Source organism: Catharus ustulatus, chromosome 11, assembly GCF_009819885.2.
Source record: "Catharus ustulatus isolate bCatUst1 chromosome 11, bCatUst1.pri.v2, whole genome shotgun sequence".
In the NCBI taxonomy this organism is placed as follows: Eukaryota; Metazoa; Chordata; class Aves; order Passeriformes; family Turdidae; genus Catharus; species Catharus ustulatus.
Genome location: NC_046231.1, coordinates 21,392,097 through 21,415,031, shown reverse-complemented (window position 1 = coordinate 21,415,031; position 22,935 = coordinate 21,392,097). Strand labels below are relative to the sequence as shown.

At 64.5% G+C, this 22,935-nt stretch overlaps 5 protein-coding genes across 8 annotated transcripts; 1 reads left to right on the top strand and 4 right to left on the bottom strand.

Annotated features, from left to right (window-relative positions):
- Window positions 1–41: 41 nt before the first annotated feature.
- On the bottom strand, window positions 42–3,745 carry VPS4A (vacuolar protein sorting 4 homolog A). Its single transcript, XM_033070029.1, has 11 exons — window positions 3,661–3,745; window positions 3,233–3,344; window positions 3,015–3,162; window positions 2,845–2,906; window positions 2,494–2,613; window positions 2,224–2,380; window positions 1,451–1,599; window positions 1,275–1,356; window positions 981–1,200; window positions 733–873; window positions 42–448 (listed from the first exon to the last, which is right to left on the bottom strand). Exons 1-11 carry the CDS (start codon window positions 3,679–3,681, stop codon window positions 347–349), a joined length of 1,314 nt encoding a protein of 437 aa, XP_032925920.1. The 5' UTR covers window positions 3,682–3,745; the 3' UTR covers window positions 42–346.
- A 989-nt stretch (window positions 3,746–4,734) lies between these two features.
- SNTB2 (syntrophin beta 2) lies at window positions 4,735–11,542 on the bottom strand. Its single transcript, XM_033069971.2, has 7 exons — window positions 11,078–11,542; window positions 7,510–7,720; window positions 6,919–7,129; window positions 6,516–6,658; window positions 6,185–6,381; window positions 5,921–6,102; window positions 4,735–5,757 (listed from the first exon to the last, which is right to left on the bottom strand). The coding sequence occupies exons 1-7, from the start codon at window positions 11,505–11,507 to the stop codon at window positions 5,665–5,667; spliced, it is 1,467 nt and encodes a 488-aa protein (XP_032925862.2). The 5' UTR covers window positions 11,508–11,542; the 3' UTR covers window positions 4,735–5,664.
- A 566-nt stretch (window positions 11,543–12,108) lies between these two features.
- UTP4 (UTP4 small subunit processome component) lies at window positions 12,109–17,161 on the bottom strand. Its single transcript, XM_033069970.1, has 16 exons — window positions 16,990–17,161; window positions 16,502–16,693; window positions 16,340–16,424; window positions 16,150–16,239; window positions 15,356–15,564; window positions 15,089–15,260; window positions 14,917–15,008; window positions 14,460–14,556; window positions 14,259–14,323; window positions 14,037–14,159; window positions 13,778–13,937; window positions 13,442–13,548; window positions 13,153–13,248; window positions 12,812–12,997; window positions 12,622–12,732; window positions 12,109–12,333 (listed from the first exon to the last, which is right to left on the bottom strand). Exons 1-16 carry the CDS (start codon window positions 17,146–17,148, stop codon window positions 12,217–12,219), a joined length of 2,061 nt encoding a protein of 686 aa, XP_032925861.1. The 5' UTR covers window positions 17,149–17,161; the 3' UTR covers window positions 12,109–12,216.
- Window positions 17,162–17,276: 115 nt separating this feature from the next.
- Window positions 17,277–18,872, top strand: CHTF8 (chromosome transmission fidelity factor 8). Of its 2 annotated transcripts, XM_033070185.2 has the most exons (4): window positions 17,277–17,311; window positions 17,797–17,837; window positions 17,914–18,031; window positions 18,100–18,872. In XM_033070185.2, the coding sequence occupies exons 2-4, from the start codon at window positions 17,815–17,817 to the stop codon at window positions 18,313–18,315; spliced, it is 357 nt and encodes a 118-aa protein (XP_032926076.1). In that variant the 5' UTR covers window positions 17,277–17,311; window positions 17,797–17,814; the 3' UTR covers window positions 18,316–18,872. The 2 variants fall into 2 exon arrangements, with proteins under 2 accessions (XP_032926076.1, XP_032926075.1); XM_033070184.2 differs by lacking the exon at window positions 17,277–17,311 and having other exon boundaries at window positions 17,591–17,837.
- Window positions 18,754–22,935, bottom strand: HAS3 (hyaluronan synthase 3). Of its 3 annotated transcripts, XM_033070182.1 has the most exons (4): window positions 22,903–22,935; window positions 21,497–22,117; window positions 20,895–20,996; window positions 18,754–20,783 (listed from the first exon to the last, which is right to left on the bottom strand). In XM_033070182.1, exons 2-4 carry the CDS (start codon window positions 22,115–22,117, stop codon window positions 19,860–19,862), a joined length of 1,647 nt encoding a protein of 548 aa, XP_032926073.1. In that variant the 5' UTR covers window positions 22,903–22,935; the 3' UTR covers window positions 18,754–19,859. The 3 variants fall into 3 exon arrangements, with proteins under 3 accessions (XP_032926073.1, XP_032926072.1, XP_032926074.1); XM_033070181.1 differs by lacking the exon at window positions 22,903–22,935 and having other exon boundaries at window positions 21,497–22,462; XM_033070183.1 differs by lacking the exons at window positions 20,895–20,996; window positions 22,903–22,935 and having other exon boundaries at window positions 21,497–22,462.

Genomic DNA, 22,935 nt, shown 5'->3' with positions numbered 1-22,935 from the left:
CTGGTGCAGGCAGAGCCCTTGGGGAGTGGCTGGGCACTGGCTGAAGCTCTCAGATTGTTTTTATTTTCATATAAACAAGACAGAACCCAAAGCAGCATTAAGTTAAAAAATAAAAAAAGAGCAGGAAGAAGAGTGGGGTGCAGCCAGGGGCGGGACCCAGCTACCCAGGCCATGCTCAGACCCACCCCCCTTAGTGTGAGCCCCCCGGGCCGTGTCCCTGCGCCTGCCGGGCGCTGCAGTGTAGTGGGGCAGGGGTGAGCGATCATCGGTCGGTTTGGCACGGCTGGGGAGGGGGGCACAGCGGGGCCTGCAGCTGCCCCAAAACCCCACACCCCCCATGCCCCCCTCAACCTTCCTGTCCAAAGTCCTCCGTGAATTTCTTCACTTTGAGGAGATCCTCATCATTGACGGTGGGGCGGGTGGTGGCCAGTGAGCGCAGCATGTCTGACTGTAACACAGGTGGGTGGGCACGTGGCTCAGACCAGGCAAGGGCACGGGATAGGGACCCCCATGGCACTGGGGTACCTGTGCCCCATGGCAGCAGCAGTGACCACAGGTGGGAGCTGCCTGGCAGACCCAAGGCCCTTTCCTGCCACCCACCCATCCTCTGGGGGGCTCAGGACTTCAGACTGGGAGTTTGTGCCCACACCCAGGAGCCACAGCCCTGCCTGACCCTTGGATGGAGGATGAACAGGGAAATGCCCAGGCCAAAGCTGCAGAGGAGACACTCACCATGCAGACAATGGGCTCCATCAGCTTGTCACTGGGCACCTCCATCCAGGTCATCTCCATGGCCCCAGGGTCACCGGGCGAGCACGGCGTCAGGAGATCATCCACGAGGGCACCGGGGGTGGTGCGGGAGGGGCCGCGGACCTGCACAGAGCCAGTGGCAGGTGGCACAGAGCTCGGGGTGGGGGGACAGCAGCCACAATGCCCACCCCTCCCCAGGACCACCCTGGGCCGTGGCAGCCTCTGCTCACCTTCTTGAAGTGTGTGGCCGACTGCACCTTGCGCACGGGCTGCATCAGGGCGTCCCTCACGATGATGCTGATGTCGGCCCCCGAGTAGCGCTCGGTCTTGCGGGCGAGCTCCTGGATGTTGGCGTCCGTCAGGGAGTGCGGGGTGTTCCCCAGGTGCAGCCGGAACATCTGGGCCCGCGCCGCCTCGTCGGGCAAGGCGATGTAGATCCTCTTCTCGAACCTGGGGGCACAGAGGGTGAGCCCCAGTTCCAGCCCTGCTGGGGGCTGGTACAGGGGTCTGCATGAGGGGCTCACCTTCTCCTGATGGCTGAGTCCAGCACCCAGGGGATGTTGGTGGCACCCAGCACCAGGATCCCGTCGCTGCTGTTTCCCACACCTGCGGACAGATGGCTCAGAACAAGCTCCAGGGATTCTCTGAATGCCCAGGTTTTGCCTGCTCCCACCCATCCCTGGGATGGGCCCCCACCCACCTTGCATCTGCACCAGGAACTCGGTCTTGATGCGCCGGGCCGCCTCACTCTCGTTCTCGTTGCGGGAGCCACACAGCGAGTCCACCTCATCGATGAAGATGATGGAGGGTTTGTGCTGCCTTGCCAGCTCAAACAAGTTCTTCACCAGCCTGGGAACAAAGCAGAGGATGGGGTCCCTGCTCAGAGACCCTCCTCAGCACCACCGTGGCAGCCCCATGTTCCTCCCAGACTGGGAACCCCACACGGGCAGCAAGGGAAGTGCAACACCAGGGACTGTGCTCTCTCCTGGGACCCTGCTGGGACTTAAAGTCTAATTATAGGGTATCAGAAATTAAACATGTAGAGTTAAGTTTAATTATGACTCGCTCACAGCTTGGCAGGGGTGAGCCCTCCTCAAAGCTCACTGTAGGTAAACTGTAAATGAATTCTGAGCATGGACAGATGGGAAACCTTCAGGTAAGAGCTGCAACTCTGGAGAGCCCCAAAGCTGCCCCAAGCTGGAGCATGAGAGCTGTTAAGGAGACAGTTAAGTGTTAGATGACCCCAGCTTAAAGTTGCTGTTGGACTGAGAGATCTGTAAAGATGGGGAGCACAGGCTGTGAGGGACGAGGGCCAGGGATTGCTTTGCTCAGACTCCCTCTCTGAAGGTACAAGCTCCCAATTCTTTCCCAGCCCTGTTACTGGGGTGCCCTGGTGCTGGTGGCCCCTGCCCCAGCCTAGACAGCCAGAGCAACAAGAGCCAGGCTGTGGCCACATCCCTGCTGCCAACTTACTTCTCACTCTCCCCCAGCCACTTCGACATCAGGTCAGAGGATGACACAGAGAAGAAGGTGGAGTTGTTGGCCTCAGTGGCCACAGCCTTGGCCAGGTAGGACTTGCCAGTGCCAGGCGGCCCAAAGAGCAGGATCCCTCGCCAGGGCGTGCGCTTCCCTGCGGCAGAGAACGGGGTCAGGCCTCCCCATCCCTGCGCCCAGATCCACGCTGGGATCACCCAGGGAGGGGTCACCTCCTGCACAGCCCCCTCCCCACTACTGTGGCCTCACCTGTGAACAGGTGTGGGAACTTGATGGGCAGGATCACAGCCTCCTTCAGGGCTTCCTTGGCTCCCTCCAGCCCAGCCACATCGCTCCACCGTACATTGGGCTTCTCCATCATGATGGCACCTGTGAGGGTGTGACTGCTCATGTGGCCCCACAGAGATGGGCACGGAGAGCAGTGAGAGCCAGAGTCCCCACCCACACCCCAATCCTGCTTCCCCTCAGCACTGCAGCTGTCTGAGCTGAGCAGCCACAGGAATGCACCCCTGGGCCCCAGTCCCCAGAGCCACCCCTCGACAGGGCTGTCACTGAATCCCTCCCCAACCCCAGAGGGTCAAAGCCACCACAGCCTCTCACCCATCAACTGCTCCTGCAGCTTCTTCTTCTCAGGGTTCTCACCCTCGCTGTCACTGTCACTCCTGGGGACAGGGGATAGGGTTCAGGAGCGGCACTGGTGTGGCACGGGGAGGTCCTGCCAGCTCCGTGGCCAGACAGAGGATCCCTCACCCCCCTCGTCTCCCACGCACCCCTTGTTGTCATTCTGTGCTTCCCTGACAGGCCTCTTGCCATGCCTGTCCTTGCTCCGCAGGTACTCCTTCAGCTTCTCTGCCCGGTCCAGGTACTGCATGCACTTGGCCCTGATGCTCTCCTTGGCCTTGTCGCTGTGAGCCTCATCTGCAGGGACCGCAGGTGTCACCGGAGCGCCCCGGGCCCGGCGCCGCCCGCGCCCCCCGGCCGCACTCACATTTGATGGCGTGCAGGAAGTACTCCACGGCGTGCTGGTACAGCCGCAGCGCCTCCTCGTAGTTCTTGGCCTTGTCCTCCTCGGTGGCTTTGGTGACCAGGTCGATGGCTTTCTGCGAGGGGGGAGCGCCGTGAGCACCGGGGCCCGGCGGGGCCCCTCCCCTCCGCCACCGCCGGGCCGGGCCCGCCCGCACCGAGCTTCTTCCGCTGTGCCCACCTCCCTCCCCACCGCGCCGGCACCGGGGCTCAGCAGGACTCGGCGACCTTAGCAAGGCCTGCACCGGAGCCGGGTGAGGCCTTTCCCCGTCCGGCACGGCGCCGGGGCCCGGTGAGGCCTGTCCGCTGGGCCGTGAGGAGGCCCCGCAGGAAGGGGGCGCGGTGTGGGCGCGGCCGGAGCCCCAGCCCCGTGGCGCTGGCCGCGGTCGGTACCTGCAGGGTGGACGTTGTCATCGCATCGCCCGCTGCGGCCGCTCCGGCGGCCCCGGGACGGCGGCGGCGGCGGCGGCGGCGGCGACTGCGGCTGCGCCCGGCCGCGCGCCCCCTGCCGGCCCCGCCGGAACCTGCGCCGGGGGGAGGAACCGCGACCCCGCCCAGCGCGCGAGGGAGCCCCGCCCACAGATGGGCGTGTCTTGTGAAACCACGCCTATTCCCCGAATTATGTATTCATAGGGCGTGGCCTCGCGTGGGCGCGCGCATTTGTATCTGTAATGATGTGTGGGCGTGGTTTCTGCATAACCACGCCCATTAAGGCCCCGCCCCACGTGACCCAAGAGCACGTGAACACCCCAAAAACACGTGAACACGTGTGTGTGCGTGTGTTCGTGTGTTCATGTGTTTGTGTGTGCATGTTCGTGTGTGTCTATGTGTTTGTGTGTGTATCTTCGTGTGTTCATGTGTCCGTTCATGAGTGTTTATGTGTTTGTGTGTTTATGTGTGTGTTCACGAGTGTTTAGATGTGTGTTAGTGTTTAGATGTGTTTACATGTTCGTGTGTGTGTATATATTCATGTGTGTTAACGTGTTCATGTCTGTGTGTGTGCGTGCCCAGGTACACACCTGTGTGTGCGGTATTTGCACACACACTGTGCACACGTGTACGGTATTTACCTGTGCGCACACACACTCCCCCCAGCCACCTGCAGGTACCTGTGCCCACTGCTGTACCCACCTGTCCCACAGCTGAACTGGCCCAGCTGTCCCTGCTGTAAAAATTTCCCCAGCCCCCTCAGAAATCCCCTTAAAAACCCTGCCCTGGCTTCCTCAGAGATCCCCCCATTCCTTCCAGAGACCCCCCCCAGTCCCTCCATCATCCCCAGAGACCCCCCCCAGTCCCTCCATCATCCCCAGAGACCCCCCCCAGTCCCTCCATCATCCCCAGAGACCCCCCAGTCCCTCCATCATCCCCAGAGAACCCCCCAGCCTCCCCAGCCTCCCCACTCCTTGCAGAGACCCTCATCCCTCCCACCATCCCCACGCCAGACTCAGAGAGACCCGGAGCCCCTGGAAAAGGCAATCTGATATAAATAGCGATTTACAAAGAATACAAAAATAGAAGGAGGGGGGGCAGCACCCCGAGCCAGCACCCCACAGGACCCCAGAGCACCCCTGGCAAGCACAGCCCCCAAAAAGCAGAGAACCATGCAGGAGTTTGGCTGGGGGGTACTGGGGTCCTGGCAGGAGGGGGGAGCCCTGGAGGCCCATCCCACTGTGGCCCCCCAATCCCCAGGGTGTGGGAGCTGCCCCCAAGGGGAGGGAAAGTACAAAAAGCGAAAAGTGCATCAATCTACATGTCCTGCCCTGGGGGACCCCCGGTGGATGGCCCCAGGGACAGCCCTGGCCCAGGGCAGAGACACGGCGTTTGTTCAGCCTTTGGGAGATTTGGGGAGCACTGCTGGGAGGCAGTGGGGCATGGAGGGGGAGGCCAAGCCCCAGGGATTAGGACCCTGGGCCAGAGCACCCCCTTTGCACCCCTGAGTGCCCCCTGTAAGACAAATGTGTCCCCCCAGCCTGAGCAGGGCATGGAGACCCTGTCATGCAGCAATGAGGGGTCCCACAGCCCCAGCCCTGTCACATGTGGGGACAATGTGACCTCTTTGGGGGAAAACCCAAGGCAGGGGGACACTGGCTCCCCTGGACATGAGTTGAGTGCTCCAGGGTCCCCAAGGCAGGGGGCTGAGCTGGCCCCACTCCAAGGCACAGGCGGTGAGATCCGTGATGGCTTCAGCCCCAGGGGGATTAAAGCTGGTGTGTGTACCCCAACCCCCCCGGGGCACTGGGGAGGATGGGAGCGCTGGTGTGGGGCAGGAGGGGCTCACCCCCCGCATTCCAGGCGGGTCTCAGGGCAGCGATCCCAGCCCCAGCAAGGCACTGATGGAGGAGGAGAGGTTGGGGGGCCCTCTGTGACCCCCAGCTGGTTTGTGACAGGGCAGGGCACCTATGCCAGCAGCCCCATGCGGGTGACTTTGGCAGAGAGGAAGGTGTGCAGCACGAAGACGATGGGCTTGGGGCAGGAGTGCAGGTCCAGCGCCTGGGGGGAGATGGAGAGTGGTGTCAGCCACCCCCACATCCCACTGCAGACACAGGGGACTGCAGGGCTGGGGATTCTAGCCAAACCCAGCAAGTCTGGAAAAAGTAGGAGGAAGTAGGGGGACTCCCAAACCAGGGGATGAGCCTGGCTGCCCCCTCCTCACCAGCTCGCCCTCAGGGCCCCCAAAATCCAGGTAGAGGGTCCTGATGCCGTCATCCGCAGACATCTTCAGCCGCTCGTAGGGGTAGCGGAACAGGACGCTGGAGCCTGGCTCGTCCCGGGAGATGGTGAACCCGCCCTCGTAGTGGATGGAGAGCTGGACCTCCTGCCCGCCCAGCGTGCAGCCTGCAGACACAGCTGCTGTCAGCTCTGCAGCCCTGGAGGGGAGCAGGGGGCAGCCAGGGGGTCCCAGCACCGCGGCACTCACCCACAGTCACCTCCTTGATGAGCTCGGCAGCGGCGTGGCAGCCCTGCACCAGGACGCGTGTCCAGGCAGACAGGTCCCGGTGGGTCTCCACGCGGAACACGTGCATCTCCACGCCCTGGCGAGAGCCCGTCCGCGTGGCGAACGTCAGCTCCGAGCCCAGCGCGGGCGAGCGGCGCCCGGAGCCTGAGTGCACCAGCCTGGAGGGCAGGCAGAGGATGGGGGTCAGGGCTGCGATGGCAGTGCCGGCACCATTTCATCCCATCGGTGTTTTGGGGTTTCTTCCCTGCTCTGAGGCACAGCCACGGCCTGAGGGGGCCCAGCCCCAGCTCACCTGGTGGCCACCAGCGGGTAGCTGTGGCAGGGCGAGGCCCAGGCATCTCTGGTCCAGGGCATCCCATCGTAGAGCAGCAGGTCCTTCTCTGTCACTGCCATGAGCACCGGCCGCCACTGCTGCCGTCCGCCGTCCAGGCGGGCCTGCCGGGCACCAGGGCACCATGAGGGGTGTCAGGGGTCCCATCCCACCCCAGGAACCCAACCCCTGAGCCCATGGTCAGATGGACCCCCACCCAGGAGCTCCTCATTGCCGGGAATCATCCACAGCACTGCCAACCTGGGAAACCAAGCTGGGAGCAGCCTCCAGGGCTGGGCTCTCTGGTTGCATCCACAGCCCCAGTGGCATCCTTGGCACTTCCCATTGTCCCTGGGAGCCCCTGGCACATCCCATCAGTGCGTACCTGCTCGGCCAGCCAGGCGATGTGCTTCACCTCCCGGCCGCCAGCCGTGGGGCTGCCAGAGCCCAGCGTGGCGTTGAGCTCGGCCAGGACCTGGGGCAGCAGCGCGGTGATGTTGGCGTGCAGGGCACTGAACCAGGCGTGGGCCGTGGCCGTGTCCCGGCACCGCAGCACCAGCGTGTTCCGGCTGTCCGGCGAGTGCAGCTCGATCAGCCTGCGAGGGGACAGGGACACGGCCCAGGGTGGGACATCAGCACTGCCTGAGTGAGCCCCTGCCTGTGCACACCAAACTGGGGTTTCCACCGTGCATTTCCACCTACCAGGGCTTTTAGCCCTCATTTTAAGGCAGAGGGGGTGCCAAACGTCTGGGAGGGAACATGGCACAGCTCCAGCCCTGGCCAAACCCTCTGGAGTGTCCTTCCCCAGCTCAGTGGGCAAAGCAGAGGGTCATGGCCCCGGTGAGGGGCAGCCCCAGCTGTGCCCAGGGTGTCCGTGGGGTGCAGGACCCCTCACACTGACACTGGTGGGCAGACCCAGTACTGTCCTGGGAGTCTTTGGGGAGCAGGATCACCCACCAGCAGCCCCTGCCCTCACCTGTTCTCCAGGTCGGGCATGCTCAGGTTCCGGGCGGCGAAGCACATCTTGAGGGGGATCACCTTGCGGTCACGGGGGCCCTGGTGCTGGGGGGACCCCGAGTCCTCGCTGCCACTCAGGCTGGGGGACTGTGGGGCCGCCCCCTCCCACGGCAGGTCTGACACCAGCGATGGCTTCTTGATGTAAGGGGTGACCTCCCGCATGAACTTCACTGGGGGGGAGCAGGGGCACAGTCAGGCCTGGGGAGGGTCCTGCACCCCCACACCACAGCCCTGTGCCCCAGGGTTGATCTGATAGGGTGATGTGACCCTCACACACCAAGGCTTGCAGGGTCTTGGGGGTCCCACCCTGTCCGGGTCAGGGATGTCCCAAGCGAAGGACGGTGCTGGCAGCTCATCCCGCTGCCGGCGCGGGTGTAGGAAGGGGAAGGCGCCGCAGGACAATGGTGCTGGGCGGGAGGTCAGGCTGCAGCCCATCCTGGTCCCATCCTGCCCTGCCGCTCTCGGAGCAGCCAGGACTGTGCCCGCCAAGTTTCCAGCACTGCTGGCGATGCTGAGCCGGCACTGCCGCTCACGCCCCGACGGCAGCACAGGGCGAGCAGGAGGGTGTGCAGCCAAGATATCCTGGCTCCACGCGCCTCTCCAGGCCGGGAAGGAAGGAAGGAGGCACCAGCTCCAGCTCCTGCTCCCCCCGGACTGTCCCACCCCAGCACCACCCCGCTGACAGCAGCCCTGGACCCCCGCCCGGACACGGCTCCCGGCCGGCCCACGCCAAGCCCCGGCAGCCAAGGCCAAGGGAGGGACGTGCTGGGGACAGAGATGGGGCAGTGAGAGGGAAAACCAAACCAAAACAGCAAACAGGCTGTGCTGCATTGGGAAACAAGTGGTGAAAGGATCCTGGAGCCGGCACAATGCCACAGCCAGGCCCTCTGGAGGGGGAGCAGCACTGGTGGTGGGGCCCAGGCTGCGCTGCTGCCAATCCTTCCCTGCAGGGCTGCTGAGCAGGAAGGGGAAGCAAGGATGGGACAGCAGAGATGGGGAGTGGGCAGGACACACCGGCCCTTCCCACCAGCTCTGCTGAGCCACAGCACTGCCACGAGGTGCTTGCCCTTGCTGTGGGCAGCACAGGAGTTAATATTAGCTGCCGCCGCGCTGATCCCGGGATTACCGCCGTCCCCGCACCCCTAATCCCGCTGCCGGGCCGGGCAGGGAGCGCCGCGGGCAGCGCCACGGCCGGCAGCTCCCGCTGCGGGGCCGCACGGCAGATGTTTGCCAGATGTGGGCAGCCGCCTTCAGCACCGGGAGGGAGCTCAGCCCACGGGGCTCCAGCTCACAGAGCTGTGACCCTGCGGTGCAGGCACTGACCCCAGTGGGGTCAGGAGGGTGAGAGGCCAAGCTGGGCAGCCAGCAGCACCGGAGCCTGAGTGCTGCGCCAGAGGAGTGTGGCTGCCCCGTGGTGACTGGGAATGGTGGACACCAGACTGTGTTTGCCCATGGTGGGGGGCAGCAGAACTGGCTCCCATTTTTCAGTGGGATGCATCCATAGTACAGATAGGACACGGAGCACCTCGTGCCAGCAGGCACATGGCTGGCAATGGGGTGAGGGCACCTGCAACCAGCCCTTCTGTTTCTGGTGAGCTGGTGACCAGCACACAGCTGCACCAGCACTGCCACCGCTGCCCTGGCACAGCCAGCATCACCCCGGCACAGCCACTGCCGCCCCACCCACGCGCTCACCACAGAGGAAGCCCAGCTGTCGCCTGCACCCCTGGCCCGTCCCGCCGCAGGAAGGCGGCTGCTCCGGCTGCACGGCAGCCTCACCGGGCTGAGCCCCTGCACCCAGCAGGCAACACCGACCAGGCTTCCCCAGGCCTGTGTCCAGCCGTGCCCGAGGCAGTGCCCATGGCCGGCACCGCACCCACAGCTTCCCCAGGGGCGGAAGGGCTCCCTTCCCCCAGGGCAGCAGACACAGCCTGTGGGTGCCTGGGGGAAGTGTTTGGCGTGGGCCCTGAGGCCGAACCCAGCTCCCAGGATGGGTGACACCAGCTCCATGGAGGTGCTGGTGTGGGGTTGATGGTTCCCCCTCAACCAGTGGCACAGAGCCTGGGAGAAGCTCTGGCACCTGGCAGGGTGGTCACAGCTCCAGGGCTGGTGAGCAAGGATGGGGCTGGATGGCAAGGCCAGTGTTCCCCATCAGCTCCTCTCCAGGGCCTGCTGGTACCAGTTGACCACCAGATAGTCCCACCATAGCCATTGGACCAGCAGCACACAGCCAGTGGGAAAGGGAAAGGGAAAGGGAAAGGGAAAGGGAAAGGGAAAGGGAAAGGGAAAGAAAGGAAAGGGAAAGAAAGGAAAGGAAAGATGGAAAGGGGCGTCTGCTGCGGCGCCCGTGCCCGTGGCGGAAGCGAGGGACAAACACAGCACAGGGCTGGAGCTGCTGCAGGACAGGATCAAAGAGGGCAGCAGGAGGAAGGACGTGCTGAATCTGGCGCAGGGTCCCGTGGGGACTCTCACTCAGCAGCCCCAACCAAAGCACAAGCCCAACGCTGCTGCTCCACCTCAGCCCCTGCAGCGCCCCAGCCATGGCCAAGCACCTCGTGCCAGGTGTGCCCGCACTGGGGAGCCCAGCCGTGTCCCCTCATGCCAGTGCAGTGTGCCAGGAGCATGTGGCAGAGCACAGCACCCGTCCCTGTACCCTGTGCCCAATGGGCACCGTGTCCATGGAGCACCTCACACAGCAGAGGACAGACAGACGTGCCAGGACACCAGGACAGTGCGTGTGGCACCAGAGCACTGCATGGCCCACCCTGACCCACACCACAGGGGGCTCGTGTCCTTGCGGTGCCCCGTGGCACAAGCCCCGTGCCGCGCTGCTGGGCTGGGCAGATCCTGCCCGAGCTTGTCGGGCTGCTGGGAACAGGTCTGGCAGGAGCCCGTGGCTCCGTCGGGCCAGTCCCGAGCCAGCTGTGCTGCGGGCACAGGGCCCACGGGGACACCGAGCCTGCGGGGAGGCTGAGCCCGCAGGGACACGGGCAGACCCTGAGCCAACGCCCGGGGTCACAGCCCTCCCTGGGGACAGTCAGCCAGATTGGGGACTCTGTCACCAAGCACAGGGGACAACCTGTTCAGGGGCATGCCACAGCCAGGGGACAGCAAGTCCATCCTGGGGGAGCCCAGGTCTGTCCCCGGGGACCCCAGATCTGTCTCTGAGGGACCCAAGTCCCTCCTGGAGGAACACAATCAGTGGAGATGTCCTGTCCTTTTCCCCAGCTGTGAAGGGTCCCCATCCTGCCACAGAGGGCACAGCCCGACCTGTCCCTGTCCCCGTGCCTGGGGATCCCACCGTGGGCTGCAGGTTTTGGGGGTACACACAGTCACGCCAGGACTGTGGTGGAGGGAGCGGCGTCCCACACCCGGAAAAGGGACCCAAAAGGGGTCCGGGAGCCCGGTGACAGCGGTGGGGAGGTGTGGTGGGAGCGCACGGGCGGGGGAGCACCGGGGCGGGGGACAGGAGAGCACCAGGGGCCCGTACCGGGGATTCCGGGGAGAGGAAGGGGTTTAGGCGTTACCTTCAAGGATGACCTCTCTCCCGGCTCTCTTCAGCGCCTGCACAGCTTGATCGTGGGTGGCATCGCGGAGATCGACGCCGTTAACAGCGAGGATGGCGTCGCCTAACCGGAGCGCCCCGCTCCTTTCCGCCGCCAATCCCGGGAAGATCCGTGAGATCAGCACCGGCATCCGATTCTCCCGACCTCCCTTAATGCTGATCCCGAGCCCTCCCGCCTCCGCTTTCACCACCCGCACCCTCCTCACGCCACCGGGCGCCGCCGCCTCCGCGTTGCCGTTCACCACGCCGTTCACCACCGACGGATCGCCGGTTCCCGGTTCCGCTGTTAAGCTCAGCGTTTCCCCGGTCAGTTCCGCCGATACGCGGACCCAGCGTTCCCGCAGGAGCAGCTCCAGCAGCCCCGTTTTACAAGCCCGGGTCCACACGGCCATGCCGCCGTCGCCGCCGCCGCCGCCGGTCACCGGGGAAGGGGCGTGGCCTGGGCAGAGGGCGCGGTTTGTGGCCCCGCCCCCGCCCGCATGGCGCGCTGCGGTAGGCTCAGGGCCACGGGGGGGCCGGGGTGGGGCCGCCCCGCCCCCAGCTCGGGTACCGCCAATCAGAGAAGTGGCGGCTGAGGCTTCGCTGCTGTGATTGGTCCAGAGGGTGGGTGTGGCCTAGCAAGCCCCGCCCCCGCACGCCATGTCTGGCGCCGAGATTTATTTCGCGCGCTGCGATTTATTTCACGAGCTGCGCTTTAAATCTCCCGCATTCTCTGGGGATCCCCGATTTATCTCTCTCTGTCCTGGGGGAATGACGCTTCTCTGCCCCGTGCAACACCCACAGACCCCCGTCCTTAGGGAATGAAGCTTCCCAGTCTCAGGCAGCACCCACGGACCCCGGGATAAGACACTGAGGGAAAGGGATGGAATCTGGGGTGTCACCTTGTCCCCGCAGCGCTGGGGAGGAGAACTGGAAGGATATGAAGATCATGATGACATGATGGTGATGTGACAATGGAGTCATGCACAAGGATGAGCCCTGAGCCTAAGCATGTACAGAACATTGAGGTTTTATTCCTACAGCACCTTAAGAAAATTCTTACAGTGCCCCAGGAAGGCAGCACAGAGACAGTTCTCGAGGTTGGAGTGGCTTCTTCTGGTCTCAGGTGCCAAATTTCTTCTGTTGGACAGGTAGAGGCAGCTGGGTTTTGAAGTCCATGATGGGTCGTTCCACCACAACGAGGCAGTTCTCGTCCAGCAGATCCATGAAGAGCAGTGGCTGCAAGGCAAAACATGGGATTCATGGAATCAGGGAATGGTTTGGGGTGGAAGAGACCTTAAAGGGATCTTGTTCCACCCCCTGCGATGGGCAGGGACACCTTCTACTACCCCAGGTTACTCCAAGCCTCGTCCAATCTAGCCTTGGACATTTCCAGGGATGGAGCCTCCCCACACTCCCAGGGAACAATTCCATCCCACTATCCCATCTAACCCTGCCTTCTGGCAGTGGGAAGCCATTCCCCCTTGTCCTGTGCACACCCAGCACCGCCCTGACACCATCACCCACCTGGAACTTCTTGCAGATCTTGAAGGCGTGGAGCTGCCGCTTCCTGGCCGTCTCTGGGAGCTGTTTCAGGGTGCTCTGGTTCATCAGGAGGGTGCTGTCGTCGGGCAGGGGCTGCGAGAGCAGGCACAGCCCAGGTCAGCACTCCCACAGGAACATCCCCCAGGCACCCCAAACCTTCCTGCCGGCTCACCAGGGACTTGTCGAGGACGCAGAGCAGGTAGGTGTCGTGGAGCAGGATGTGTGAGGGGTTCTTGGGGTTGAAGGTGATGTGTGTGATGGGCGAGTCCCGCTCCAGCCAGGCACGGTGCAGCCCCCGGCTCTGCACGGCGCGGCTCCAGCTCGTGTACTGCTTCTCGGGGATGGAGAACTCCAGCAGCTGTGCGGGACAGCGGGGACATGAGTGTCTGCTCAGGGTGTCTGCTCCTGGCAGCACCCCCACTGCAGCCAGCTCCCCAAGCCAAGCTAAAAAGCCCTGAAGGCAGGGAGACAGGCACAGGGAAAGGAGCAGAGCTCCACCAGGAGAGCTCCTACCTGCTGGTCCGAGTAGGCAATGACGAGGTTGTTGGTACTGGGATGGATGGCGAGAGCCGACACGGCGCAGTTGTAGGTGGGCACTGTGCAGTGATGCTGCAAGAGGGGACAGTGCACTGATGGCACCACTGCTGACACCTCTGCCACACACCCACCCTGAGCAGAACCTCGGGGACTGAGCCCCTTTCCCACACACCCACCCCAGCCCTGCTCCAGGGATGCAGTGATGGCTCCTGGGGGGCCCTGTCTCCTGCATCCCCTGAGGCTGGGGGGTCACTCCCAGGCCCACCTTGAAGCATTTCAGGTTGTAGATGTGGATGGCCCAGTCGCCGCTGACGGCTGCCAGCCAGTGCCCGTCCGCGCTCGGTGCCAGCAGGTAAACGGCCTCGGAGCAGCCTGCAGAGACCTCGGGCTGAGAGGGCTGCTGGGAGCCCCCAAACCCCAGGACACCCAGCCCCACGTCCCCCCAGCTATCCACTGCCAGGTCATGAGGGCACAAACCCCAGGAGAGACTCACACACCCCTCAGGGCAGGAAAGGGAGACACCTCCCCTCTGCACCCACACGGGAGGGGGAAGTGGGGCCCAGGAACCCCCAGCACCAGCCCAGCTCCCCCCAGCCCACACCTGAGGGTGGCCGCAGTGTGTGCAGGTGTTTGCAGCCCCCCGGCTCCAGCAGCTGGAAGACGTGGACAGATCCTCGAGCGGAGGCGACGAAGAGGCTGTCGGAGTCGGCGGAGAACTGGAGCTGGTAGGCTGGAGGCAGCAGCTTGGGCACTTTGGGGACCTGGGAGTGGGGAGAACGGAGCCACTGTCACCCACAGTCCCCACGAGTGACACTGGCCACGCCAGCCCCCAGGACCCCGCAGCCCCCCAGCCCTCTGACCTTCCTGAGGCTGACGCCGTCCCCGTCACAGTGCACGCGGTACAGATGGAAGCGGGAGGCTGTGGAGTAGCCGACCCAGGTGCCACAGGGTGATACACAGCTGCAGTAGATGTGCTCCGGGCCCTGGGGACACCACGGGACTGAGGGGGGCCCGAGGGACCCCCAGAGCTCAGCACACACCCCTCAGCTGCCCCAGGGGCACCCCAGTCCCCTCAGCCCTACCTTGCTCTTGAGCTGCACAAGGTGCTCGGGCATCTGGCACAAGGGAAGGACCTCGCCATCCTTTCCTGGGAAAGAAACCATCAGTGGTAGTGGGAAAACCACACGGGGCTCTTTGAGCAGCTGAGGATCCTGGGGGAGTGCCCAGACCCTTCCCTGAGGCCCAGGACAGCTCAGTCCCAAAATCCTGCACCTGTGACTCACCAGTCTCCTCAGTGGAACCAAGTCTCCAGAGCTCAAGGTACTGGGAGAACTGGAAGAGGAGCAGCCGGGCTTTCCTGGCGCAGGAGACGAGGCGTCGCTGTGTGGAAAAACGGGCAGGATGTCATGGACCCACAGCCTGGCACAAGGGGCTGGGGCACTGCTGGAATGCCCTGGGGTGCTGCAGACTCCGCAGCGGGGGAGAGCAGGGAAATCAGGTCCCGTGGGATGGGAGCCTGCAGATGGAGACTGAGCAGGACCAGCAATACCAGCTCGACAACTTCACTGCTCCTTGGCAGCAGCCTCCAGGTGCACCAGGAAAGGGGACACAGCGGGGCAGAGGGGGGACACAGGGACAGGGAAGTAACCCTGGCAGGGCAATGAGGACACCTGGAGGGGCAGGGAGATCCAGCCCTGCCAGCCCCACGAGCTCCAAGTCCCCAGTCCACGCGTCACTCACGTGGGGGAAGGTGAATTTTCGGAGCGCTGCATCGTAACTCTTCTTCTGTATCTTCTCCATCAGCGGGCGGATCACCAGCTGGGCGTCCAGGCCTGGAAGCCAAGCACAGATCAGCTGGGCTGGCTCTGGAAGGGAAGATCCAGCCCAGCCCCGGTGCCACCGGCAGTCCTACCCCCGGAGATGAGGGCGGTGGGGCTGTGTGCCACGGCCCGCACGTCGTGGCTGTGGAACTGGAAGGGCTTTGTCCGCACCCAGCGTTTCTCCTGCCCGCCCAGCGTCACGGGCAGCAGCTGCAGCTGGTAGGTGGCCCCGGTCGAGGTGCCCACGATGATGCTGTCCTCCTTCTGCAGAGGAAAACGGGGTGAGGTTGTGGGAGCAGGCTGGGAACAAAAGGAGGGCACTGCAGGGAGGCAGCTCCTGCCCAGGGGGTGTCACCCACCTCTGACACAGCCAGCGAGAGCGCGGCCGAGGTGCTGACCGTGTGGGATTCTGCCAGCGTGCCCTGCTCCCAGTCCCAGAACTGCACCCTCCCAAAGGAGTCGGCACTGACCACAGTGCCACTGGAGAGGAGGGAGATGGCCCACACCACGCACTCGCGCTTGGCCTTCTCCACGTGGTGGTTCACCATGATCCTCTGCACCGTCTGGCCTGGAGTGGGAGAAGGTTGGGGGTGGTCGGGGATCCCCCGGTGCACGGCGGGGCTGGTGGGTGCTGTCAGTGCCAGGGGATGGATGGGATAATGGGATGGGATAATGGGATAGGATAGGATGGGATGGGATAATGGGATGGAATGGGATAATGGGATGGGATAATGGGATGGCATGGGATGGGATAATGGGATGGCATGGGATAATGGGATGGCATGGGATGGGATGGCATGGAATGGAATGGGATGGGATGGGATAATGGGATGGAATGGGATAATGGGATGGGATAATGGGATGGCATGGGATGGGATAATGGGATGGGATGGGATAATGGGATGGCATGGCATGGGATGGCATGGAATGGAATGGGATGGGATAGGATGGGATGGGATAATGGGATGGAATGGGATAATGGGATGCGATAATGGGATGGGATGGCATGGAATGGGATAGGATGATGGGATAGGATGATGGGATGGGATGGGATGGGATGGGATGGGATGGGATAGGATGGGATGGGATGGGATAATGGAATGGCATGGCATGGGATGGCATGAGATGGGACTGCTCCTGGGACAGGAGGTACCTGAAGTGACGTCGATGACACGGAAGAAGTCGATGGAGCCAGCCACGATGTGAGTGTCCGAGGGGTGCCAGGACAGGCACAGGACACGGCCTGGGGAGGGAAGCTCCGTGTGAGAGCCCGTGGGCTCGCAGCCCCTCGGTCACCGGGACACCCAGAGGGACACAGGGATGGTGCTGCAGCCAGCACTCACCTTTCCTCCTGTCCAGGTTCCGCTCAAACTGGATCCCTCCAGGAACCACTTGGAAGATCTTTACAGAGCCGTCCTCGCAGCCGATCTGCGGGGGTCGGGATCAGCGCGGGGCGCAGCGGGAGCCTCTCCCGCCGCCCCGGAGCCGCTCCCGGCGGGACTCACCGCCAGCTGCGTGCCGGTGCTGTTGGCCACCATGCTCCAGATGGGTCCCCCGCCGCCATCGACGCCGCGGGCCGCGCTCAGCCCGGACAGGTCGTACTCGGTGATGTCCCCGCTCAGCCCGGCCCCGAACAGCCGGTCCCCGGCCGCCCAGCACAGCGACTCCACCGTCCGCAGCTCGTGCCCGGGGATCACCTGCAAAGGGACCGGGTCACAGCACGGCACGGACCGGTACCACCCGGTACGGACCAGCAGGGCCAGGTACAGCCCGGTATAGCCTTGGTGAGGCTCGACACAGGCTCGGTACCGATCCGCAGGGCCAAGGAAAGCCCGGTGTCCGCTCAGTACGGCCCGGCCAGGCTCGGTACAGGCCCGGTACAGGCTCGGTGCCGATGGAAGGACCAAGTAAGCACGGTACGGGCTCGGTGCGTGCCCGGTACAAGCTCGATAAAGCCCAGCACGGCTCAGTACAGCCCGGCACGGCCTCTCACCTTCTCCTGGAAATAGTTGGCGGCGAAGTTGTACACCTCGACGGCGCCGTCGGTGCGGGCCAGGGCCAGGCGGGAGCCGCGGGGGTGGCAGGCGAGGCAGCGCACGCCCGCCGGTACCAGCCCGAAGAACCGCACCCGGTGCACCTCGAACTCGCCCATCGCGCTCCGCCGGCCCCGGCGCCGCTCCGCTCCCGGTGCCAGTCCCGGCCCCGCTCCGCCCCACGTGCGCGCGGCGCGCCGGAACCGGAGCTGCCCCGGGGCCCGCGCGGACCGGAAGCGGAAGCGGCGGCGCGGCGGGAGATTCGGGCGCTGCCGGCGGCGGGTGCGGGAGCGGGGCCGGGGCGCGGCCCGGGGCGCTGCCCGGGGCGAGCGCACGGTGCAGGCGGGAGGGATCCGGCCCCGAGAGGCCCGGCCGGGCCGCCCCGGGCCGTCCCCGCCGCACCGGCGCCGCTGGAGGGCACCGGAGCCCCGCGCTGCTGGGAACGGGGGGCGGCACGGGGGGCTCGGGGCCTGGGGTGTCCAGGGGAGCTGCGGGGGTGTCTGGGGGTTCTGGGCTCTGGGCATGGCGGCTGGGGGTGCTGGGGCTGGATCTGGGGGCAGCAGGACCCGCTACGGGGAGATCTGGGCTCGGGGATCTGTGGGGCCCAGAGGGATTCTGTAGGGCCTGGGGGGTGAAGCTCAGGATCTCTGGGCCCAGAACAGAGTGTGTGCATGGGGAGGTCTCTGCAGGGGCAGAAGTTCATCCTGGGCCCCCCAGGGGCTCCTGCTCCCCTACCCACTCCCCCTGTCCTGAATGTGTCTCTGCAGCGCCTGGCACAGCCCAGCATGGTGCAGATCGTCATCTCCAGGTGAGCTCCATGGGGCTGGTCCCCCTGGCCCCTGCGCCTGCTGGAGCCTCGGTGACCCTCCCCCTCTCTCCCACAGCGGTGGCACAGGATCCCTGGCACAGTGGGTGCTGGTGGAGCTGCAGGGTGAGGTGCAGCCCCGGCAGAGTGGGGACCTGGCTGGGAGCCTGCTGGGAGACCTGCACTACACCTGTGAGGTGAGGCCGGACACCACTGGGATCTGCTGGGGACAGGGCAGCCCAGCCTCACCCTCTGCTCTCCCCAGGGCCTCCCCGTGCTCATCGTGGGTCACCACATCCTCTACGGGAAGGTGGTGCAGCTGGAGAAGCCGTTTGCTGTGCTGGTGAAGCAGGGAGGAGCTGCCCAGCCCAGCCCCGAGGGCCCCCACGGCCACTACACCGTTACTGCCCTCATCAAAACCAAGCTGCTCTTCAAAACCCGCCCCAAGCCCATCATCACCCACGTGCCCAAGAAGGTCTGAGAGGAAGGATGTGGGCTATGAACTGTGCTCTGCTGCTGCAAAGAGCAGCAGGGACTTGGGGAGACCTCATCCCTGTCCTGCACAGGGGACCTTTGGGCTGCTGGGTCCTATGTCTTGGCACCCAGAACCCTTCCTGGGTCGCCTATCCCCCCCAAAAATGATTCTTTTTAGAGAGAAACTAAGCTCTTAGCCACAGAGCCTGTGGATCACCCCAGGGACACAGCTCCTGGTGGACAGGGACTTCCTGTGAGCCTGGGCAGGAGTGTCCCAGCACAGGGGCTGCTCGCAGTGTCCAGCAGGTCCCAGGGATCCATGGAGGTGCCAATGTGGAAATGTCTCCTTGTGCTGTAGGGACACCAGTGCCACGCAGGGACTCAGGACCAACCTCCCTCAAGTCGGGCAGGGGGACCAGGGACCCTCCCCAAAACACACTGAGTGTCCTCACTTCAAGTCTTTATTTCCACAACTCCATCAGGATATAAAAACCAGCTTTTTCCGCCCGAAATATGGAAAAAAGTCACCCTGGCAGGTTCAAAAATAAATAGATTTACAAACCATCTGCAACAATACCAAAGAGCTACAAAAGTCATCTAAAAAACCTTGTATTAAATTAAACAAAACCAGCTAAAAGCTCCGTCATAGAAAGGGTTTTTTTTTTCTCCCAAGTCCTGAAAAAAGGACCCACAGGTGAATTCCCTGGGGAGGGGAAATTTGGGAAGCACCTTGCCTAAAATCCCCATCTTCCCACTGTTGGGAAGGTAGTGGGGTGAGAGTGATGGGGCTGTGGGTTGGCCAGAGCCATGACATGGCCCCAAAGGCTCTCCAGCAACACTCTGGCCAGCACACAGCCCCCCAGTTTTCCCAGTTTCTCCATGCCAGGATTCCCCCCTTGGCTCTTTGGCAAAGCTGAAGGACCCTGCTGCCCTCCTGGAGCAGCCAGAGCCCCGGAAAGGCCTGGGGGGCTCCCCGTGGGTACGTGCCCGCACGCAGCCGTGGGGCAGAGGCAGCACCAGCCCGCAGTGCTGGCACCGTGCTGGATGGAGACTGTGTGTCCTGGGGGTGGGAAGTGCTGTAGCACCATGGAGGTGGGACTGAAATCCCTGTAAAAAGCACCGGAGGGTGGGGAATTCTGGAGGGGGGCGTGGGGAGCGCGGCCAGCAGCGCTCCACACCAGGATGCTCCACAGGGCAGAGCTGGGATGTAGCTGGCAGCACCTGGCTGGGTGATGGGCAGCCCTGGCTCGGCTTCTCTGTGTCCAGCTTGGGATGGAAAAATGAAAATATAGGTAAAATGTACATCTTAATAAAGAAGAAAAGCAAGATTTCAAGATCTGATGAGAAACGCCAAGGGTTGGGAGCGCTCAGCGCTGCCCAGCTGCTCCGGGATTGGGAAAAAGGGGACTGGGGGTGTTCACTCCAACATGTGGGATCACCCCAGCACCTGGTGGTTCCGGGATGGGGAAGAGGGGGCAGGGGGTGGTTACCCTGACACAGTGGATCACCATGGCACGTTGGGATGACCCTGTCACAGGGCCACCCCCACGGTCACACCTCAGTGAACACCAGCCCGCACTGCTCCTGTCTCTTGCCGCAGCGGCGGGCGACGATGGCCAGGTACAGCATGAGCAGGGCCACCCAGTAGCAGGCGTAGAGGATGGCACCTGAGACGAGGAAGGCCACCTCAGTCTCGCTGAAGAGGTCCTGGCTGTAGGCGGTGTAGGCCAGCCCGCCCAGCAGCACCGCCACCCACACCGACACCGGCAGCAGCCCCACAAAGTTCACCACGATGGTGCGGCGCCCTGAGGTGCCCCAGCCTGACTTGTTGATGGTGGCAATGGCGAAGATTTTGGCGGGCAGCAGGCTGGACATGTAGAGGAGGGCATAGAGGGACATGAAGATCATCTCGGCGCTGCCACGCAGGAAGCAGGCGTAGGTGGCCTTGATGACACCCACCAGCTGCACCGTCAGCAGGAACAGGAGGATGTTCCAGACGCGGCCGCGGTAGAAGAGCTGGATGACGGTGGCGATGAGGAAGAAGGGGAAGAAGCCGGTGACCACCGACTCGTAGGTCATCCAGAGGTGATGCTTGTGGAACCAGAGCGCGTTGTAGAGCCACTCGCGGAAGTAGGACTTGCTCCAGCGGGTCTGCTGGTTGAGCCAGCGCAGGTACCGCGTGGGCGTCTCCGTCAGGCACTTGGAGCGAGCCGTGTACTTGGTCCGGTAGCCCAGGCTGAGCACGCGGTTGGTGAGGTGCCGGTCGTCCCCGAAGCTGCACTTGCTGCCCAGGAAGGTCTGGTGGTACCAGTCCTCGAGGAACTGCTGCAGCAGCGCGTTGCGGTACATGCCCAGGGGGCCGCTGATGCACTGCACGCACCCGAAGTACGACTGGCACGCGCGCTCCACGTTGAAGGCCATCCAGTACCGCACGCTGCTCAGGAAGGAGAGCCACGAGTCGTACTTGTTCAGGATCTGGGGAGGGGATGGGATGGATGTGAGCCCCAGCAGTGCTGCAGCCCCCTGGGACCCCCAGCCCTGCCCTCGCCTCGCCGCCCCGGGGTGCCCTCCCTCATGCCAGGGTACCTGGACGTCGCCGCCGACGCCACCGACATGGGGGTCGGCCTCCAGGATGCGGAGCATCTCTGCGGTGCAGGCGGGGTCCAGCACCGTGTCTGAGTCACACACCTGGGGGCAGAGGGAATGTCGAGCCCCGCTCCCGCCGCCCACGCGCGCCCGGCAGACAGCCCAGCCCACAGCCAGGCAAGCCTGAGCCACGGACGGCGAGACCAGGCAGAGCCCCGGAGACCGGCAGGCGATGGCAGGGAGCAGAGCACCCGGTGGTACCGGGGAACCGCTGCCCAGGACACCCATCTCTGGCTGCTGGCACTGAGGGAGGACCTGTCCCAGTCACCACGTGTGGGGACCTGGCACCCCGTGCCACACTGTCCCACGGGATGACACCATAGCAGGCCGAGTGCTGAGGAGGTGATGGGACACCCATGGGCAGCAGTGTGGGCAGGGCTCGGCACCGCAGCCACCCCAGTGCCAGTCACCCCCAGCCCTGGTGGCTCATGGCCAGTGCACGGGGCCAGATCCGGTGCTACTGAGGATTCCCAGGGCTGCTCCCGTTCCACCCACAGCCCCCTGCCCGGCCACTGCCCACATCCCCCAACTCATGCATGCACCTGGATATAGTCCACGGAGTCTCCAAGCGCCCGGAAGGCCGTGTACATCACCTCCCGCTTCCCGCCCCACTTCTGGAGGATGCAGGAGTAGGTGTTGCTGCGGACCAGAGCCTGAACACGGGCCAGCCCTTCCCGCAGCCCGGCCTCCGTCTCCCCCTCGCCCTGCGCGTGGAAGTTGCTTTTCCAGATGTAGCTGCCAGAGCACTCGGAGCCCATCACGTCGCGGAAGATGTCCAGCATGTAGGTGTCGTCGGGGCCATTCCCGTCCACCACCATCACCACTTTGAGGTCAGGGAAGGCGATGCGCTTGACGGAGCGTAGGCACTTCGTCAGGTAGTCGGGATCCTCCTGGAAGGCGGCGATGCAGAGGGCCACCGAGCGCCCCGGCCGCACCGGCTGCCCCTCGCCCCGCATGCGCCGGTGCTCCAGGAAGGCGAAGAGGCTCTGGATGAAGAGGTGCAGCCCCAGGATGGCCCCGTAGAGCCCGAAGGAGAGGTAGTGCTTCTCCGTGTGGATGAACTGGTACCCTGTGACGTAGGCGGCCAGGATTCCCCCCAGCACCGCCACGGCGAAGAGGCTGGTCCCCACGACACGCAGGGCCGTGGAGAGGCTCCCTGGCATCTGGGGGGACATGGGGCACCATCAGGGCAGGGGGACATCCTCCCCATCAGGTCACCCAGAACGCAAAAGCGAGGTGGCCCTGCTCCTCTGCTGTCCCACGGCCACTCTGTCGCTCACCAGTCACTGGTTTGGGGGTGACACCTTCCCAGTGCCTCCACGGGGCTAGAGGAGGTGCGGGGGTCCCTCCCACCCCACTGTGTGCGGTGCCAGGTGAGGTGTAGGGGTGCCAAGCACCCCAGTGTGTGCAGCGCCAGCACCTCCCATCCACCCGAGCCGGAGCACGGCCGCTCGCGGGCGATGGCTGGGCTGGAGGACAGGGAAGGGCACGGAGATGTCAGGGACCAGGGTGTCCCCGGGGAAAGCACGGCCCAGAGCCCTCCTCCGCCCCGAGCGCGTGCGGTGGGACCCTCGGCTGCAGGATGGCAGCAGCCAGACCCCCGCCCGCTGCGGGATGGGGCGAGCAGCGCGGGCAGGACGGGACTGCGGAGGCGCGCCGGGACGCGGGTGCGGGGTGCGGGCAGGTCGGGGGTGCACGAGCACGTGCAGGGCTCAGAGCCAGCCCCGGGACCCCTGGCGGCTCCTCCCGGGCAGCCCCCTCCGGCTTCTCCCCGGTCCCGCAGCCCCCGGCGCTCCCGGCTCCTCCCGGTCCCGCAGCCCCCGGCGCTCCCGGCAGCCCGTTACCCCCGGCCCCGCCGCCTTCTGTGCTGCCGGTCCCACAGCACCGCGGGGGCACCCCGAGCCGGCACCAGCGGGGCCGGGAGGGAGAAGGAGGGACCGGGACTCACCGTGGAGGTGCCGGTGGTGGTGCCGCCGCTCCC

Coding starts and splice junctions, on each gene's coding strand:
- VPS4A (XM_033070029.1), bottom strand. CDS start 3,681: ATGACAACGTCCACCCTGCAG. Junction 1,600..2,223: donor TGGCTGGGGGAGAGTGAGAA/GTAAGTTGGCAG, acceptor CTTTGTTCCCAG/GCTGGTGAAGAACTTGTTTG. Junction 1,201..1,274: donor GACTCAGCCATCAGGAGAAG/GTGAGCCCCTCA, acceptor CTGTGCCCCCAG/GTTCGAGAAGAGGATCTACA.
- SNTB2 (XM_033069971.2), bottom strand. CDS start 11,507: ATGGCCGTGTGGACCCGGGCTTGTAAAACGGGGCTGCTGGAGCTGCTC. Junction 6,103..6,184: donor CATCAAGGAGGTGACTGTGG/GTGAGTGCCGCG, acceptor CTGTGTCTGCAG/GCTGCACGCTGGGCGGGCAG. Junction 5,758..5,920: donor GGGGCCCTGAGGGCGAGCTG/GTGAGGAGGGGG, acceptor ATCTCCCCCCAG/GCGCTGGACCTGCACTCCTG.
- UTP4 (XM_033069970.1), bottom strand. CDS start 17,148: ATGGGCGAGTTCGAGGTGCACCGGGTGCGGTTCTTCGGGCTGGTACCG. Junction 16,425..16,501: donor GCACCGGCACGCAGCTGGCG/GTGAGTCCCGCC, acceptor CGACCCCCGCAG/ATCGGCTGCGAGGACGGCTC. Junction 13,249..13,441: donor ACAACCTGAAATGCTTCAAG/GTGGGCCTGGGA, acceptor CCCCTCTTGCAG/CATCACTGCACAGTGCCCAC.
- CHTF8 (XM_033070184.2), top strand. CDS start 17,701: ATGGGGAGGTCTCTGCAGGGGCAGAAGTTCATCCTGGGCCCCCCAGGG. Junction 17,838..17,913: donor GTGCAGATCGTCATCTCCAG/GTGAGCTCCATG, acceptor TCTCTCCCACAG/CGGTGGCACAGGATCCCTGG. Junction 18,032..18,099: donor ACCTGCACTACACCTGTGAG/GTGAGGCCGGAC, acceptor TGCTCTCCCCAG/GGCCTCCCCGTGCTCATCGT.
- HAS3 (XM_033070181.1), bottom strand. CDS start 22,129: ATGTCCCCCCAGATGCCAGGGAGCCTCTCCACGGCCCTGCGTGTCGTG. Junction 20,997..21,496: donor ACTCCGTGGACTATATCCAG/GTGCATGCATGA, acceptor CTCTGCCCCCAG/GTGTGTGACTCAGACACGGT. Junction 20,784..20,894: donor GCGTCGGCGGCGACGTCCAG/GTACCCTGGCAT, acceptor TCCCCTCCCCAG/ATCCTGAACAAGTACGACTC.